Source organism: Oncorhynchus tshawytscha, linkage group LG20, assembly GCF_018296145.1.
Source record: "Oncorhynchus tshawytscha isolate Ot180627B linkage group LG20, Otsh_v2.0, whole genome shotgun sequence".
Classification (NCBI taxonomy): Eukaryota; Metazoa; Chordata; class Actinopteri; order Salmoniformes; family Salmonidae; genus Oncorhynchus; species Oncorhynchus tshawytscha.
This window is the reverse complement of record NC_056448.1, coordinates 18,626,450-18,644,792: the sequence shown is the minus strand read 5'-3', so window position 1 is coordinate 18,644,792 and position 18,343 is coordinate 18,626,450. Positions and strand designations below refer to the sequence as shown.

At 43.5% G+C, this 18,343-nt stretch overlaps 1 protein-coding gene across 5 annotated transcripts in view; it reads left to right on the top strand.

Annotated features, from left to right (window-relative positions):
• The window catches only part of LOC112219349 (colorectal mutant cancer protein), a 119,053-nt gene that overhangs the window by 14,988 nt on the left and 85,722 nt on the right, over positions 1-18,343 (top strand). Inside the window, exon 1 of one of the 5 annotated variants that reach the window (XM_024380515.2) lies at positions 5,482-6,218. The exons of the other annotated variants lie outside the window; for them this stretch is intronic. Within the exon in view, the coding sequence (XP_024236283.1) occupies positions 6,171-6,218 (48 nt within the window). The 5' untranslated portion in view covers positions 5,482-6,170. Of the gene's footprint in view, positions 1-5,481; positions 6,219-18,343 lie in introns of those variants that run through there. 5 annotated transcript variants of the gene reach the window in all.

Here is an 18,343-nt window from a genome sequence, read left to right as displayed (position 1 = left end):
GGAATGGCAGGAAGAGTGGTAGGTAGAGAAGGAAGACACAGAGAGGAATGGCAGGAAGAGTGGTAGGTAGAGAAGGAAGACACAGAGAGGAATGGCAGGAAGAGTGGTAGGTAGAGAAGGAAGACACAGAGAGGAATGGCAGGAAGAGTGGTAGGTAGAGAAGGAAGACACAGAGAGGAATGGCAGGAAGAGTGGTAGGTAGAGAAGGAAGACACAGAGAGGAATGGCAGGAAGAGTGGTAGGTAGAGAAGGAAGACACAGAGAGGAATGGCAGGAAGAGTGGTAGGTAGAGAAGGAAGACACAGAGAGGAATGGCAGGAAGAGTGGTAGGTAGAGAAGGAAGACACAGAGAGGAATGGCAGGAAGAGTGGTAGGTAGAGAAGGAAAAGGTGGACGATGTACACGCAGTCACCAAGGGAGTGATCCAGAAAGGAATGTGCATCCAGACAGAGCCTTCTGCTTCTTCTTCTGCCTCTGGAGGTACACACAACACTTACACATAGCAGGCTATCCCTTTACCACACCAGCCTTGGTTCATGACCTCTGTCTTGTAAGTTGTGAGCTAGTTTGGCTCCTGGTCTTACAAAGCCTGCTCCCCCATTAATTACCGTGCTCCCAAAGAGCATAGCCTAGATTTCTACATAGCTTAACCAGTATGAATCTAGACACACACAGGCTGCTAAATGGCACCAATATACACTGAACAAAAATATAAACGCAACATGCAACAATTTCAGCGCTTTTACTGAGTTACAGTTCATATAAATAAATCAGTCAATTTAAGTAAATGAATTAGGCTCTAATCTATGGATTTCACATGACTGGGATTACAGATATGCATCTGTTGGTCACAAGTACCTTTACAAAAAAAAGGTAGGCGTGTGGATCAGAAAACGAGTCAGTATCTGGTGTGACCACCATTTGCCTCATGCAGCGCAACACATCTCCTTCGCATAAAGTTGATCAGGCTGTTGATTGTGGAATGTTGTCTCACTCCTCTTCAATGGCTCTGAAGTTGCTGGATATTGGTGGGAACTGGAACACACTGTTGTACACGTCGATCCAGAGCATCCCAAACGTGCTCAATGGGTGACATGTCTGGTGAGTATTCAGGCCGTGGAAGAACTGGGACATTTTCAGCTTCCAGGAATTGTGCGACATGGCACCATGCATTATCATGCTGAAACATGAGGGTATTGTTGCGAATTAATGGCACAACAATGGGCCTTAGGGCTGGGCGGTAAACCGTATTTATGATATACCGGTATTGATGCACGGACAATTTTGGGTTTGTACTTTACTTTCTATAGCGGTATTTGAATGTTTGGTTTGTTAAATGTGATAGCCGTGTGTAACGTCCATTTTTATAGTTTATTTCGCTACTTGAGTCCTCTCTCTCCATGCCGCATCCCATAGATTTAGCCCCGCCCAATTTGTGCCTAACTGCTGGTCAAAATTGCACAATTAATCGTTGTGACCAGTTGAGGATGTCATAACCAGTTGTGACAGGTGTTATGTCAGTCTTATAACAGTATTATGCCTATTTCCTGCTTTGGTGGGAGTTGTTTTTCTATAGATCAGACAATGTGATTAAAGTCCTTTCACTCAGCAGGTAGAGAAAGAATGACACCACCAGGCTGGCCGTGAGCCAGTCCTCCCTCTTTGGGGGCTAGCTGCCACTGTTTGGATTAGCGTCTGTAACTCTGGCTAGCGCTAAACCCATAGCCCCCCTGTGTGCTAGCTAGGCTAACTATCGCTATCTGCCCTCAACCCATAGCCCCCCTGTGTGCTAGGCTAGCTGCTATATATGCCCTCAATACATAGCCCCTCTGTGTGCTAGCTAGGATAGCTCTATTGCTATCTGCCCCGCAGCAGATTTAATTTCACACACAGTCAAGCTGGGTTTCACTGTGGCACTGACACTGTCCCTTTCCCTGTGCCACTCCTCTTTTCTCTCCCCCTTGGAAAAGTGCCCAGAAAAGCATAATCGAGTCTCCTGATACATCCTCCCAGCCAGCACCACTGCAATGCACAGTCACTGTGTCCTCCAAGCTCTATGTTGGTCGCTAACAAGGTGTTAGCCGTAATGTGTTAGCCTAGCTTGTCTTTTTATATAGCTCTTTTGGACTAACATGTTGATGTTGGAGGGCTGTTGAGAGGACTGTACGTTGGTGATGAGGTAAGCAAGGCTGGGCAGGAGGAAAGAGATGGGTGGTATTTCTGTGGGGAAAGTCGCTTTAGGCCGTGCCGGTCCTATAGCCTAGAGCTGATTTGCCAGGTTGGAGTGGACGTAGCTCGAGACCAGAGACCACTGCAAAGGGTAACTGTTGGGACTTGGATATCTATGTGGGTGAGATTGTTGGACGTTTTAGACTGCTGTGTGGATTTGATGGGAAACATGCTGTCGATCTTCAGGGATGCCTCTCATTTTAGTCTGTTTGGAGAATCACTTTCTATTGAGGCCTATGTTATTTTATGTTCATGTGTATTTCAGTCTATAGCAGTATGATATGTGTACATATATGCCGTGCTGTATTACTTTACATTGATCTGGGAGATTTTATTTCCCTGTTGTGTAGTGATGGTTATTTAAGCTTTCTTCCACTACTAGTAACAGCCAAATTATTTTTTGATCTTGCTATCGAATTACTTTTCTATCTGCCTAGAAAACCTCTTAGAAAAAAGAAAACTCTTGAGTAAAGAAGGGGTCTATTCTCCATATCATTGTTCTTGTTTAATTTTCACTGGTCAGGGAGAGAGGAACGACCGACTAGACTTCCTGCTCCATTCCATTTCTTTGAGTCACTCAATTAGAAAGTGAACCAGCTTCCAATGTACCGTAAGTCCAGCTTCATAAATGATGCATGCAGGTGTTTTTGCAAGGCCAGAGCAGTACTGTCTAAACGTAGCCCAGCAGCACCTCTAATATACTACTCCGAGTGCAGAGTCAGAAAATAAAAACTTTTTGTCTCCTGCTACGGCTCTCATCTTCTCAACTGTCTCCTGCTGTTAGAATTCTTTTACATTTATTGTAATATTGTTCTCTTAGAATATCAACTGGGAATGGTAGTTGAACTTGTTTCAGCACAGTTCTTTTAATATATTTCTTTTTTTTACCCCCTAGTGAAATGGATGAGAGAAGACATTAGGGTGGGAATTAATTACATTTACAATGAAATATTAATTTTGGATGAAGCTAGGGGGAGCCTTGGGCTATAGGGTGGTAGGTTGAAGTATTACGACTCGCTTGCCTTGAAGCCTTACTACTGAATGTGAATTCAGTGGTCAGGGCATTGTGAGTTTACATGTTCCAATTTGCATGGCAAGTAAGGCAGACATCTAATTAGGGGCATATGCCAGCAGGTGCCTGACTGTGTGCGTTTCCCCTCTTTATTCTGCTCTTTGTGTGTTTGCATTCTGATGAGCAGTGTCCAGCTTGGGGAGCAGCATGATTTGTAGCTGAGCTTAAAGGTCAGGATCACCCAAACGCTGAAACACCCCTTCTAAATTAAACGTCCTCTCACTGTCAATGGTGCTTATTTTCAAAAAACTTAACACATGTAAATATTTGTATGAACATAACAAGATTCAACAACTGAGACATAAACTGAACAAGTTCTACAGAAATGTGACTAACAGAAATGGAATAATGTGTACCTGAAGAAAGGGGGGGTCAAAATCAAAGTAACAGTCAGTATCTGGTGTGGCCACCAGCTGCATTAAGTACTGCAGTGCATCTCCTCCTCATGGACTGCACCAGATTTGCCAGTTCTTTCTGTGAGACGTTACCCCACTCTTTCACGAAGGCACCTGCAAGTTCCCGGACATTTCTGGGGGGAATGGCCCTAGCCCTCCCCCTCCGATCCAACAGGTCTCAGACGTGCTCAATGGGATTGACATCCGGGGTCTTTGTTGGCCATGGCAGAACACTGACATTCCTGTCAAGCACAGAATGAGCAGTATGGTTGGTGGCATTGTCATGCTGGAGGTTCATGTCTGTGGGAAGGGTACCACATGAGGGAGGAGGATTTCTTCCCTGTAACGCACAGCGTTGAGATTCCCTGCAATGACAACAAGCTCAGTCCGATGATGTGACATACCGCCCCAGACCATGACGGATCCTCCACCTCCAAATCGATCCCTGCCGCGAGTACAGGCCTCGGTGTAACACTCATTCCTTTGACGATAACGCGAATCCGACCATTACCCCTGGTGAGACAAAACCGCGACTCGTCAGTGAAGAGCACTTTTTGCCAGTCCTGTCTGGTTCAGCGACGGTGGGTTTGTGCCCATAGGCGACGTTGTTGCCGGTGTCTGGTGAGGACCTGCCTTCCAGCCTCTCTCAGCCTGTTGTGGACAGTCTGAGCACTAATGGAGGGATTGTGCGTTCCTGGTGTAACTCGGGCAGTTGTTTTTGCCGTCCTGTACCTGTCTCGCACGTGTGATGTTCGGATGTACTGATCCTGTGCAGGTGTTGTTACACGTGGTCTGCCACTGTGAGGACGATCAGCTGTCCGTCCTGTCTCCCTGTAGCGCTGTCTTAGGTGTCTCACAGTACGGACATTGCAATTTATTGCCCTGGCCACATCTGCAATCCTCATGCCGCCTTGCAGCATGCCTAAGGCACATTTGCGCAGATGAGCAGGGATCCTGATCTTTCTTTTGGTGTTTTTCAGAGTCAGTAGAAAGGCCTCTTTTAGTGACCTAAGTTTGAATAACTGTGACCTTAATCGCCGTCTGTAAGCTGTTAGTGTCTTAACGACCGTTCCACAGGTGCATGTTCATGAATTGTTTATGGTTCATTGATAAAGCATGGGAAACAGTGTTTAAACCCTTTACAAGTTATTTGGAATTATCTTTGAAAGACAGGGTCCTGAAAAAGGGATGTTTCTTTTTTTGCTGAGTTTGTGTGTGTGTGTCTGTGTGTGTGTGTATGTGTGAGCATGTCTGCAATAGCTGCTTGGGTTGTTGTGTCCATTCACATCTTTGTGTGTGTGTGTGTGTGTATATGCTACTTTGCTATGCAAGAGGTGGTCGTACTACCCATTTTTTTTCAAATCCTTATGTGACTGCCTTTCCCATTACCAACATAATCTAACCTATCTGAATTAGCTAGGCTTATCGGCTAACAAATATTGCGTTGATCCATGTAGTCAAACGTTCATTACTGGTTGCTCTAAACACCAGTCATCAATATATTAATGAAGTGCTCCAATCTGTTCAAATTTAATGAGGCCTGAATGGGCTGCTAATGAACTGGTCTATTAGCGTACCCTACACACTATAATTAAGTCTACGAGAGGAGCCACAATGCCAGAAGTGCACTTTAATTGCTTTAACATCCTCCAAGAGTGGAGATGAGGGAAAGTTCTGGAATGCTGCCATTTCTAGAGCTCAGGGAGGGAGGGAGAGAGGGAGAGAGCATGCACTCTGTTGAACATACCATTAGTGCCACGGCACTCTTTGGTGTGAGTGCTTGTCTGAGTTTCAGAGAGAGAGAGAGGTCTGGGAGTGGCACAGACCGACTGAAGGAATGAGAGGGGGGTGCTGCTAAAACTTGAATCCATATCGAAGAGAGGAGGTGGAGAGAACAAGGGGAGAGGGGGATAAGGAGGAACAACTGCTCGTAGACTGGAATCCGACAGACAGTGGAGCAGCAGAGACGATAACACACTGGGGAACGCTGCCCGCTACACACACACACACACAGACGCACTGAGCCTGGCCCCGGGTGGCGGCAGCGCGTGGAGATGACGGGGGAGCGGCAGGGAAAAGGCGAGCCAGCCAAGAGAGACTCCATCAGTTTTCCTTGGTTACACTCGGGAACGGTTCTCCTGAGGGGCAGCAGGAGCGCTAATGACTTAACTGATAACGGATCATGGAACATGTGCCGGTGTGTGTGACTGTGCACTTCTGAACACGAGCGGGTTTGTGTATGTGTATTTACCTCCACCTTTTGGTTTTTGCGTGTATGCGTGCGTGTGTGTTCATTCTGATCACAGTGTGGGATTTTTCTGAATGAAGGTGGTTTGCCACAGCAGCCAGCGGCACTGGAGACTACATGCAACTGAAGACAAGGGACTAAGGGACTGCGTTTTTCTTTCATCGCATTTCTGTCGGGAGAGAGAGAGCTCTGGAATCTTAATATCTTTTGATAGTTTGGGGAAGTCATGAACTCTTCCGGAACAGTCGGAAAATTGGAGATCGAAGGGGGCGAGGTAAGACTGCACATTTCTGTACAAGTGGGCACATCAAAACTGTCTACTGGCCACATCAAAACTGTCTAATGTCTTGCTTGGAGGCTTGCCTCTTAGGTCTTTCAGGTCCACTGTGTAAGAGGTAGTTGTTCATTTGAAAAGGGTTGGATCTGAGTTTTCTCTTACTTTGTCTTAAAGGTTTGGTTTGGAAGTGGTTACTAGTGTCGTTAGGGTTTCTGTGAAATTCACTTGTCACCCATTTCTCGGTCATTTCAAGGTTTGGCCAAGAAGTAGGACTCCTTTCTTATAACCCAAGCGAGTTGGCTGTCATTTCTGGAAGGTTTCAGTCAGAGCTGTCTGTCTTTCGTCCCTCTGTAAACACTTGTGCCCCTCCAGCTCATGGCTCAGACTCATCTGAGCTAGTCCTCTACCCCTTTCTCTCTCCCCGCAGTCCCCCCTGCTTGCAGCATATTAAATCCAGGTGGGAGAGAGTTAGGTTCAGGCAAAATACCTCTCAAAAGGGAGGAGGAGAAGGGGTAGGAAAATGTAGGCGAAGTGCCTCGGGTATGTTACGCTCCCACCGTGAAAATAGAAGACCAGATAGCTTCCAAATCAGCACTCACTCCCTCTTTTTCTCTGTCTCTGTCCTTCTGACTCCTTCTGACTCCTTCTGACTCCTGTCCTTCTGACAAGCTGTTTGTTTTCCAAGGGCTTTCGAGAGGGATAGTAAGCAAGCTCTGACTGTTAGTGTAAGCTCTTCTACAGAAGTGTTTCTTTCAGTTTCAAGGTATTTATGGCCCCTTTCCCTTCTACCCTCACATCGTCCACAGATGAGAACGGTTAAATCTCCCAGAAAGTCACAATGGCCATCTGTTTCTGAAGACACAGGAAGTGAGGCTCTGTGTAGAGGTGCATTGTTGAGTGCCTCAAGTGGCCCAGGGCCCCTACGTCTCCATGTCTCTACATGCAGGGCCGGCCCTAGCCTTTTGGGAGCCCTAAGCAAGGTTTGATTGGAAGGCACCCCTACCTCACTGGCAAAGCATTTTAGTGGTCCTCCCCCCTCTTGACAGCGATTACATTTTTTGTTTTAAACTACATTTCCTTCAATTCTACATATTTGTGACTCGTTTCAGGAAACTAGGCGTATGTCGCACCCCACTACTTCACAGGAGAGGCATTTGAATGCAAACATTTTTTTAATCAAAATGTGTTTTCTGGCAGAAATGCCTTCGGAAATGTGGCCTTTCATGCAAATTAAATTGTTAAATTACGAGGAGAAGTCGGCCGATTTAATCAGAATGGCCGATTTAATTAGGGCCGATTTCAAGTTTTCATAACAATCGGTAAATGGCATTTTTGGACACCGATTGTGGCCGATTACATTGCACTCCACAGGGAGCCTGAGTGGCAGGCTGACTCCCTGTTACGCGAGTGCAGCAAGAAGCCAAGGTAAGTTGCTAGCTAGCATTAGCTAGCACGGGTGATGATTTAACAAGCGCATTTGTGAAAAAAGCACTGTCGTTGCACCAATGTGTACCTAACGATAAACATCAATGCCTTTCTTGAAATCAATACACAAGCCTGCGTATTTAGTTAATATTGCCTGCTAACATACATTTCTTTTAAATAGGGAAATTGCGTCACTTCTCTTGCGTTCTTTGCAAGTAGTCAGGGTGTATGCAGTAGTTTGGGCCGCCTGGCTCGTTGCGAACTGTGTGAAGACCATTTCTTCCTAACAAAGACCGTAATTAATTTGCTAGAATTGTACATAATTATGACATAACATTGAAGGTTGTGCAATGTAACATAAATATGTAGACATAGGGATGCCACCCGTTAGGTTCCGTATTTCACTGAAAGGATAAACGTTTTGTTTTGAAATGATAGTTTCCGGATTTTACCATATTAATGACCTAAGGCTCGTATTTCTGTCTGTTATTATGTTATAATTAAGTCTATGATTTGATATTTGATAGAGCAGTCTGACTGAGCGGTGGTAGGCAGCAACAGGCTCGTAAGCATTCATTCAAACAGCACTTTTGTGTGTTTGCCAGCAGCTCTTCGCTGTGCTTCAAGCATTGAGCTGTTTATGACTTCAAGCCTATCAACTCCCGAGATTAGGCTGGCGTAACCGATGTAAAATGGCTAGCTAGTTGCGAGGTGCGCGCTAATAGCGTTTCAATCGGTGACGTCACTCGCTCTGAGACCTTGAAGTAGTTGTTCCCCTTGTTCTGCAAGGGCTGCGGCTTTTGTGGAGCGATGGGTAACGATGCTTTGAAGGTGGCTGTTGTCGATGTGTTCCTGGTACGAGCCCAGGTAGGGGCGAGGAGAGGGACAGAAGCTATATTGTTACACGGGCAATACCAAAGTGCCTATAAGAACATCCAATAGTCAAAGGTATATGAAATACAAATTGTATAGAGAGAAATAATCCTATAATTCTTATAATAACTACAACCTAAAACATCTTACCTGGGAATATTGAAGACTCATGTTTAAAGGAACCACCAGCTTTCATATGTTCTCATGTTCCTAGCAAGGAACTTAAACGTTAGCTTTTTCACATTGCACATATTTCACTTTTACTTTCTTCTCCAACACTTTGTTTTTGCATTATTTTAACCAAATTGAACATGTTTCATTATTTATTTGAGGCTAAATTGATTTTATTGATGTATTGTATTAAGTTAAAATAGAAGTGTTCATTCAGTATTGTTGTAATTCAGTTGTGTACCTGGGCCTCCCACTCCTCTTTCTATTCTGGTTAGGGACAGTTTGCGCTGTTCTGTGAAGGGAGTAGTACACAGCGTTGTACGAGATCTTCAGTTTCTTGGCAATTTCTCGCACTGAATAGCCTTCATTTCTCAGAACAAGAATAGACTGACGAGTTTCAGAAGAAAGGTCTTTGTTTCTGGCCATTTTGAGCCTGTAATCGAACCCACACATGCTGATGCTCCAGATACTCAACTAGTCTAAAGAAGGCCAGTTTTATTGCTTATGATGAATTAGTCTTGTAAAATTAAACTTGGATTAGCTAACACAACGTGCAATTGGAACACAGCAGTGATGGTTGCTGATAATGGGCCTCTGTAGATATTCCATTAAAAATCTGCCGTTTCCAGCTACAATAGTCATTTACAACATTAACAGTGTCTACACTGTATTTCTGATCAATTTGATGTTATTTTAATGGATGAAAAATGTGCGTTTCTTTCAAAAACAAGGACATTTCTAAGTGACCCCAAACTTTTGAACGGTAGTGTAAGTATTCACACCCCTGAGTCAATACATGTTAGCATCGCCTTTGGCAGCGATTACAGCTGTGAGTCTTTCTGGGCAAGTCTCTAAGAGCTTTTCACACCTGGATTTTTACAACATTTGCAAAAATTCTTCAAGCTCTGCCAAGTTGGTTGTTGGTTAATGGTAGACTGCCATGTTCAAGTCTTACCATATATTTTCAAGACGATTTAAGTCAGAACTGTAACTAGGCCACTCAGGAACATTCAATGTCGTCTTGGTAAGCAACTCCAGCGTATATTTGTTCTTGTGGTTTAAGGTTGTTGTTTTATGATATCCTGCTGAAAGATTAATTTATCTCCCAGTATCTGTTGGAAAGCAGACTGAACCAGGTTCTTCTCTAGGATTTTTCCTAAAAAACTCCCTAGTCCTTTCCGATGACAAGCATACCCATAACGTTGATGTAGCCATCACCATACTTCAAAATATGAAGAGCGGTACTCAGTGATGTTATGTTTGGTTTGCCCCAAACATAACGCTTTGTATTCAGGACATAAAGTTTATCACTTTGCCACATTTTCAGCTTTACTTTAGTGCCTAATTGCAAACAGGATGTGTTAGAATATTTTTATTCTGTACAGGCTTCCGTCTGTTTAAACTGTCATTTAGGTTAGTATTGTGGAGTAACTACAATGTTGATCCATCCTCAGTTTTCTCCTATCACTGCCATTAACTCTAACTGTTTTAAAGTCACCATTGTCCTCATGATGAAATCCCTGTGTGGTTTCCTTCCTCTCCGGCAGCTGAGTTAGGAAGGATGCCTGTATCTTTGTAATGACTGGGTGGATTGATACACCATCCAAAGTGTAATGAATAACTTCACCATGCTCAAAGTTTACCCATCTACCAATAGGTGCCCTTCTTTGCGAGGCATTGGCATGCCTCCTTGGTCTTTGTGTTTTGATTCTGTGTTTGAAATTCACTGCTTGACTGAGGGACCTTACAGATAATTGTATATGTGGGGTACAGAGATGAGGTAGTCATTAAAGTTCAAATTCATGGTAAACACTATTGCACACAGAGTGAGTCCATGCAACTTATTATATGACTTATTAAGCACATTGTTAAGCACATTTTTACTCCTGAACTTTATTTTGTCTTGCCATAACAAAGGGGTTGAATAATGACTCAAGTTTATATTTTTAATTAATTGTGTAGGGCAGTGACACAAAATCTAAATGTAATCCTTTTTAAATTCAGGCTGTAACACAACAAAATGGTGAAAAAGGCAAGGAATGTGAATACTTTCTGAAGGCACTAAAGTAATACTGCAAATAATAGCACAGCAAAAATGTAGCTTAAATTCAAAGCCTTATGTTTGGGTTAAACACAACACATCACTGTGTAATTGCCTTATTTTCAAGCATGGTGGGGGCTGCATCATGGTGTGGTTATGCTTGACATCAGCAAAGACTGGGGAGCTTTTCAGGATTTCAAATAAATAGGATGTAGCTAAGCACAAGAAAAATCCTAGAGGTAAACCTGCTTCAGTCTGCTTTACACCAGACACTGGGAGAGGAATTCACGTTTCACCAGGAAAATAACCTACAAAAACAAAGCCAAATCTACTCTGGAGTTGCTTACCAAGACAACATTGAATGTTCCTGAGTGGCCAAGTTACAGTTTTTACTTAAATCTGCTTGAAAATCTATTGCTGTCTAGCCACGACCCCTAACACCTTGACAGAGTTTGAGGAATTTTGAAAAGAATAATGGGTAAATGATTTCATAATACAGGTGTGCAAACCTATCATGTGACTTACCCATGAAGACTCACAGCTGTAATTGCTGCCAAAAGTGTTTCTAACATATATTGACTTATCTAATCAAGGCATATTAGTGTGTTATTTCTCAAGAATCTTTCAAAAATGTCACTTTGACAATAGTATTTTGTGTAGATGGTTGACAACAAATGACAAATCCATTTTAATCCCACTCTGTAACACAATACAATGAGAAGAAATCCAAAGGAGGTGTAGACTTTCTATAGGCACTGTAGGTATGTTTCAATCCTATGGATACTTTGTCATGCCTGGCCTGCAGCCAATTTCAATGGTGAGATGGGGTGAGCGGGGGAGAGAGAGTGAGTAGACAGAGTTCAGTTTTCGTAACCAACAATGTGTGTTCGAGCTCTTTAGGGACAGAGCAGGGGCTAGAGAGAACATTATGCATGAACGTGTTGACACTTTTACTTCTTCCCCTGACTTACCCTGCAGCTCTGGTAAAGCAATGTTCAGTCACTAACCCTGCAGCTCTGGTAAAGCAATGTTCAGTCACTAACCCTGCAGCTCTGGTATAGCAATGTTCAGTCACTAACCCTGCAGCTCTGGTAAATCAATGTTCAGTTACTAAGCCTGCAGCTCTGGTAAAGCACTGTTCAGTTACTAACCCTGTAGCTCTGGTAAAGCAATGTTCAGTTACTAACCCTGCAGCTCTGGTAAAGCAATGTTCAGACACTAACCCTGCAGCTCTGGTAAAGCAATGTTCAGTTACTAACCCTGCAGCTCTGGTAAAGCAATGTTCGGTTACTAACCCTGCAGCTCTGGTAAAGCAATGTTCGGTTACTAACCCTGCAGCTCTGGTAAAGCAATGTTCAGTTACTAACCCTGCAGCTCTGGTAAAGCAATGTTCAGTTACTAACCCTGCAGCTCTGGTTAAGCAATGTTCAGGGGCTTAGGCGATTCCCCAGAACCACCAGTCAATTCAAACACAACGCTGGCTTTTTCCAAACTAGGATCTTCAGAAAATCACATTCCTGCATGCACGAGCGCATACTCTGAACCTAAACAGGGAAAGCACACACTTCCTTATCAGATGAACTGTACTTAGACCATCAAAGACAGCCCGTCTCCCATGTCGTTTTATTTTTTCACTACCCTCACATCAACTAGAAAAACATATATTCTCTGGGCAGATGTTTTAGAAGCCCTTTACCTTCAATTTATAGTGAGGGAAAGCAGACTGGATCTATCAGTGACTTAACAGCCGTAGTATTGTAAATGTAGCATTCAGTCATCGTTTGCGCCGCTGATGTACTACAGTGGAGCGTAGAGCATCATAAACTATGGTCGAGGCACTCGATCGATGCAAGGGTGGATTTGGAAGAGACGACATCACACCGGACACGAAGGCTGCACGAACGTAGTCTCTGTGCCTCCATCGGTTGGTACGCAACCTTGATTTCCGGCCCCTCTGAATTGGTCTTCTAACTCCGCCAACTGAAAACAAGAGAGAAGCAGGGGCTGCAGGTAGAATTTACGAGCTTCTCCTGGTAGGTAGAGTAAAAAAGAACAATGACCCAGTGCAGGAATGAATTACCCTGGCACTTTTTTAATTTTATTTATCCTCATATTTAATTATGGGTCCCCTCTGTATACTTGATGGTCATTTTCAAATATCCTGTCACATATTTATGAAGTTGTTACATTTCTGAATTCATTATGGGAAGTGAGGGAGCATATTGATTGAGACAACATTGAGTGCTATAATTCAACAGTCACCTTCTCTGACGTTTATTGTTCAAGTGACAGTGATAGGCTACTTGCTAAACAAGACATTTTCATCTACATTTTGATTAAAGTTAGTTTAATAACATTAGGAACTAGACCTACATAATGTTAGGATCCCGAGTGGCGTATAGGGCGGCGCACAATTGGGCCCAGCGTTGTCCGGATTAGGGGAGAGTTTGGCTGGGGTAGGCCGTCATTGTAAATAAGAATTTGTTCTTAACTGACTTGCCTAGTTAAATAAAGGTACAATAAAAACAATACAATTAATCATTGATAGTAGGTGTTGTGGTTTTATGTTCCCTTGTGGAATAGTCTGCATAGTGAAACACTTTAGTGTTCAGTCTTTAGGCCAGGCTCGCCAACCTTGTTTCTGGAGAGCTACTGTCCTGTAGGTTTTCCCTCCAACCCTGTTCCTTCCTGTAGGTTTTCCCTCCAACCATGTTCCTGGAGAGCTACCCTCCTGCTCTAGGCCTATATATTTGACCAAGGTATCAGTAACTTTATAACAGGCTGTTTTTCTTAACAGTAGTTTAATGAGCTCTGTTTCTCCCTGGTAGCCTTGATAACAGAGGTTGTTTCATGCTAATATTTTCCTACACTGAACAAACATCAAAGGGCTGTATGTGGAGATAATTCATACATCACACAGAAATAGTCAGGGTTATTTGTGCTATCCATCATATCCATTCGTGTACATGGAGAGAAAGTGAGAGCATGGACTCCACCACTGCTTTATACGGAACATATGCAGTGGGTATAGATTAGAGGTCGACCGATTAATCGGAATGGCCGATTTAATTAGGGCCGATTTCAAGTTTTCATAACAATCGGAAATCGGTATTTTGGGCTCCGATTTGCCGATGTAAAAAAATAAAAATATATAGATGTGTGTATATATATATATATATATATATATATATACCTTTTTATTTATCTAGGCAAGTCAGTTAAGAACACATTCTTATTTTCAATGACGGCCTAGGAACGGTTGGTTAACTGCCTTGTTCATTGGCAGAATGACAGATTTTCACCTTGTCAGCTCGGGGGATCCAATCTTCGAACCTTACAGTTAACTAGTCCAACGCAATAATGACCTGCCTCTCTCTCATTGCACTCCACAAGGAGACTGCCAGTTACGTGAATGCAGTAAGCCAAGGTAAGTTGCTAGCTACCATTAAACTTATCTTAGAAAAAACAATCAACCATAATCACTAGTTAACTACACATGGTTGATGATATAACTAGATATTATCTAGCGTGTCCTGCATTGCATATAATCTGACTGAGCATACAAGTATCTGACTGAGCGGTGGTAGGCAGAAGCAGGCGCGTAAACATTCATTCAAACTTCTTACCTGGGAATATTGAAGACTCATGTTAAAAGGAACCACCAGCTTTCATATGTTCTCATGTTCTGAGCAAGGAACTGAAACGTTAGCTTTCTTACATAGCACATATTGCACTTTTACTTTCTTCTCCAACACTTTGTTTTTGCATTATTTTAACCAAATTGAACATGTTTCATTATTTACTTGAGGCTAAATTGATTTTATTGATGTATTATATTATGTTAAAATAAGTGTTAATTCAGTATTGTTGTAATTGTCATTATTACCATTTTTTTTAATTGGCCGATTAATCGGCATCGGCTTTTTTGGTCCTCCAATAACCGGTATCGGCGTTGAACAATCATAATCGGTCGACCTCTAGTATAGATCACTGTTTCCTTAGGGTTCACGTGACTGACCAGAAAAACGCAAAAAGCCAGTGCCAGCGCACCAGAGGTGTGTCGTCGTGGTGATAGTGCTCGAGCTCCATGCATAATGTTCCCGTGCTGCTCAGTCAGATATAGCCATGTGCTTGTTGCTAATTACTTTCTTAAGTGGTTCTCCTTCATAGCTCTCATCCTCCATTCCCTCTCACCATAGGCATAGTCTTATGATAAGGAGGGCTAGAGCCACCCCAGATGGCAACGGCATCCTTCTTAGTACAGACATAGACCCAGCACTGACTCTGTTCTAGTTCTGTGACGGTGTGCAGTGCATCTTCTCCATTATCGGCGTTCAAAGTCTGCTGGTGCGTTGAAAAGCCCGAAAGGCATGGTCTTGAACTGCAAGAGCCCTCAACATGTAGTGTGCTATTTAGGCAATCAACGAACTAGCGGCAGCAGCCAACGAACTAGCGGCAGCAGCCAACGAACTAGCGGCAGCAGCCAACGAACTAGCGGCAGCAGCCAACGAACTAGCGACAGCAGCCAATGAACTAGCGACAGCAACCATTAAAGACCAATATCAGCAAAAGATATGATGAAAGATACAGGTGTTCTATTGAAGCCCGGAGTGTTTATTAGCTAGTCCTGGAAAACCTGTTGTAAGCTTTTCCAGTGCAGCTGCTCCTAAAATGTGGTCAATCCAGCGCTTTGAAAGAGACACCATGCCATTTTAAAGGAGAATCAAGAGACAATAATTTTATATTCTGTACTTAATATTTACCAGAGTGAACTGCTTACTTATCAAAGTAAGGCTCCATCTGAACACAAGCCATAGGCATTTTTATGGTTGTTAAGTATATATTTATGTTTGTCATACAGTATAAAAATGTTCATAGAGTTATTTTAACTATGTTTGATAAAGATTTGATTCACGGTTAGTCCTTGTTGTTCTGTCTTTGTCATCAGTTTAACTTTAGGGTTCAAGACTGCCATAGAAATCTGCACATTAACCAACTCCTTGCCACTATTAACTAGTTTAACTCTTGACAAGCTACATTAACACATTTCAGCCAATTAATTTAAATTCCAGCTCTCTCAAACAATTCCACTTTAAATTACTCTGAAGGACTCTTACTGTATTTCTGTGACGTATTTGAATAAGGTCTGAAAGTATATGTACAAGGCTGAAAGTAGGGAAGTTAACCAAGGTTTCCCCTGACTAATGACCCGTGTCAGTCTGAAGTTGCAGTATCCTGGAGCAGCAGGACTGACTGGGGCCCTTACCTCAATGTACCTAATTGAAATCATTCATTTACTGGGGGAGTCCTCATTAACTCCCTTCTCTAGGTCTTTAGCAGGTAATTAGAGTGAAGTACCAGGGCCCCAGAGAGAGGAACACTGAGAATCACACACACCAATGAAAACATGCATGTTCATGTGCACGCACACACACACACGTGTTCTATGCACGTGCACAGCACACCGACACTTATAGATTTACAAATTCACACACTTTCACATAGGCACACATTCAGAAACACACAATCACACATACATGCACTTTTGTAATCAGAAACACACATACACACTTTTGTATCTCCTATACTCACTCACGCGGACTTTCTCACTCCATTTCTCTCTGAGAGAGAGGGTAGATCCACTGCCAATTAGGGCTGCACAAGTACTGTATAACCCTGTAAACGCCAGTTATGGATGGAGACCTCATGAAAATAAAATAACCGTCAAAACATTTATAAATAGATTACAAATAGCTGACTGAAAATGGGACGGCTGGGCATTCGTACAGTTATTTATTTTTTGTGTTATTCAAATGGTTATTACAGTGACCGCGGTATGGGCCTGGAGCATTTAACAATTGGAAATGAGGCTTGAGAGTGAGGAGAGGGAGATAATTCACCTTTCAGTCTATTAAGCTGCAAAACCAAAATTTGAGCCTGTTTTCTCTGTTCCTCCCTCTTTCTCTCCTCTCTTTCTTTCCACCAGTCAAAACAAACCGGGCTATGTATAGAAATGAAATGATAAAATCTCTAAAGCTACGCAGTGAGAACATTAACAGGAGAGTAAAAAACCGAATGCTATAATGATGTTTTTTCTTGGTACAGCTCTGCGCATAAGTCTCTGTAATGGAGCTGTGTGTGTGTGTGTGTTTGTGTGTGTGTATTATTGTGGAGGCTTCTGTCACCCATGATGGAACATCTCATCCTACATCCAGGACAACACTCCTTGGTATCAGACAGATGCAGCTACTGCAACACTGGCCTGAGGCTGCAGGGGAAACTCGCTGCTCTGGACTGTGCTGACCACTCTGTCTCCCATTCCATGTACCAGAATACTGCCATTGGCGAGGACATTCTCACCTTTACTGTTAAGGCGAGGCTGCAAGTTCTACCAACAAAATATAGCATAGCACTCTGGTACCCTGCAAATCAAATCAAATGTATTTATATAGCCCTTCTTACATCAGCTGATATCTCAAAGTGCTGTACAGAAACCCAGCCTAAAACAGCAAGCAATGCAGGTGTAGAAGCACGGTGGCTAGGAAAAACTCCCTAGAAAGGTCAAAACCTAGGAAGAAACCTTGAGAGGAACCAGGCTATGAGGGGTGGCCAGTCCTCTTCTGGCTGTGCCGGGTGGAGATTATAACAGAACATGGCCAAGATGTTCAAATGTTCATAAATGACCAGCATGGTCAAATAATAATAATCACAGTAGTTGTTGAGGGTGCAACAAGTCAGCACCTCAGAAGTAAATGTCAGCTGGCGTTTCATAGCCGATCACTAAGAGTCTCTACCGCTCCTGCTGTTTCTAGAGAGTTGAAATCAGCAGGTCTGGGACAGGTAGCACGTCCGGTGAACATGACAGGGTTCCATAGCCGCAGGCAGAACAGTTGAAACTGGAGCAGCAGCACGGCCAGATGGACTGGGGACAGCAAGGAGTCATCATGCCAGGTAGTCCTGAGGCATGATCCTAGGGCTCAGGTCCTTTGAGAGAGAGAAAGACAGAAAGAAAGAAAGAAAGAGAGAGAGAGAGAGAGAGAATTAGAGGGAGCATACTTAAATTCACACAGGACACCGGATAAGACAGGAGAAGTACTCCAGATATAACAGACTGACCCTAGCCCCCAGACACACAAACTACTGCAGCATAAATACTGGAGGCTGAGAAAGGAGGGGTCAGGAGACACTGTTGCCCCATCCGATGATACCCCCAGACAGGGCCAAACAGGCAGGATATAACCCCACCCTCTTTGCCAAAGCACAGCCCCCACACCACTAGAGGGATATCTTCAACCACCAACTTACCATCCTGAGACGAGGCCGAGTATAGCCCACAAAGATCTTCGCCACGGCACAACGCAAGAGGGGGCGCCAACCCAGACGTCCGCCTCAACCCACTTGAGTGATCTTCCTGTCTGGGTTGGCGCCCCCTCTTGCGTTGTGCCGTGGCGAAGATCTTTGTGGGCTATACTCAGCCTCGTCTCAGGATGGTATTCAGTCTTCAGTAAAGATTTAAAGGTTGAGACCAAGTCTGCGTCTCTCACATGGGTAGGCAGACCATTCCATAAAAATGGAGCTCTATAGGAGAAAGCCCTGCCTCCAGCTGTTTGCT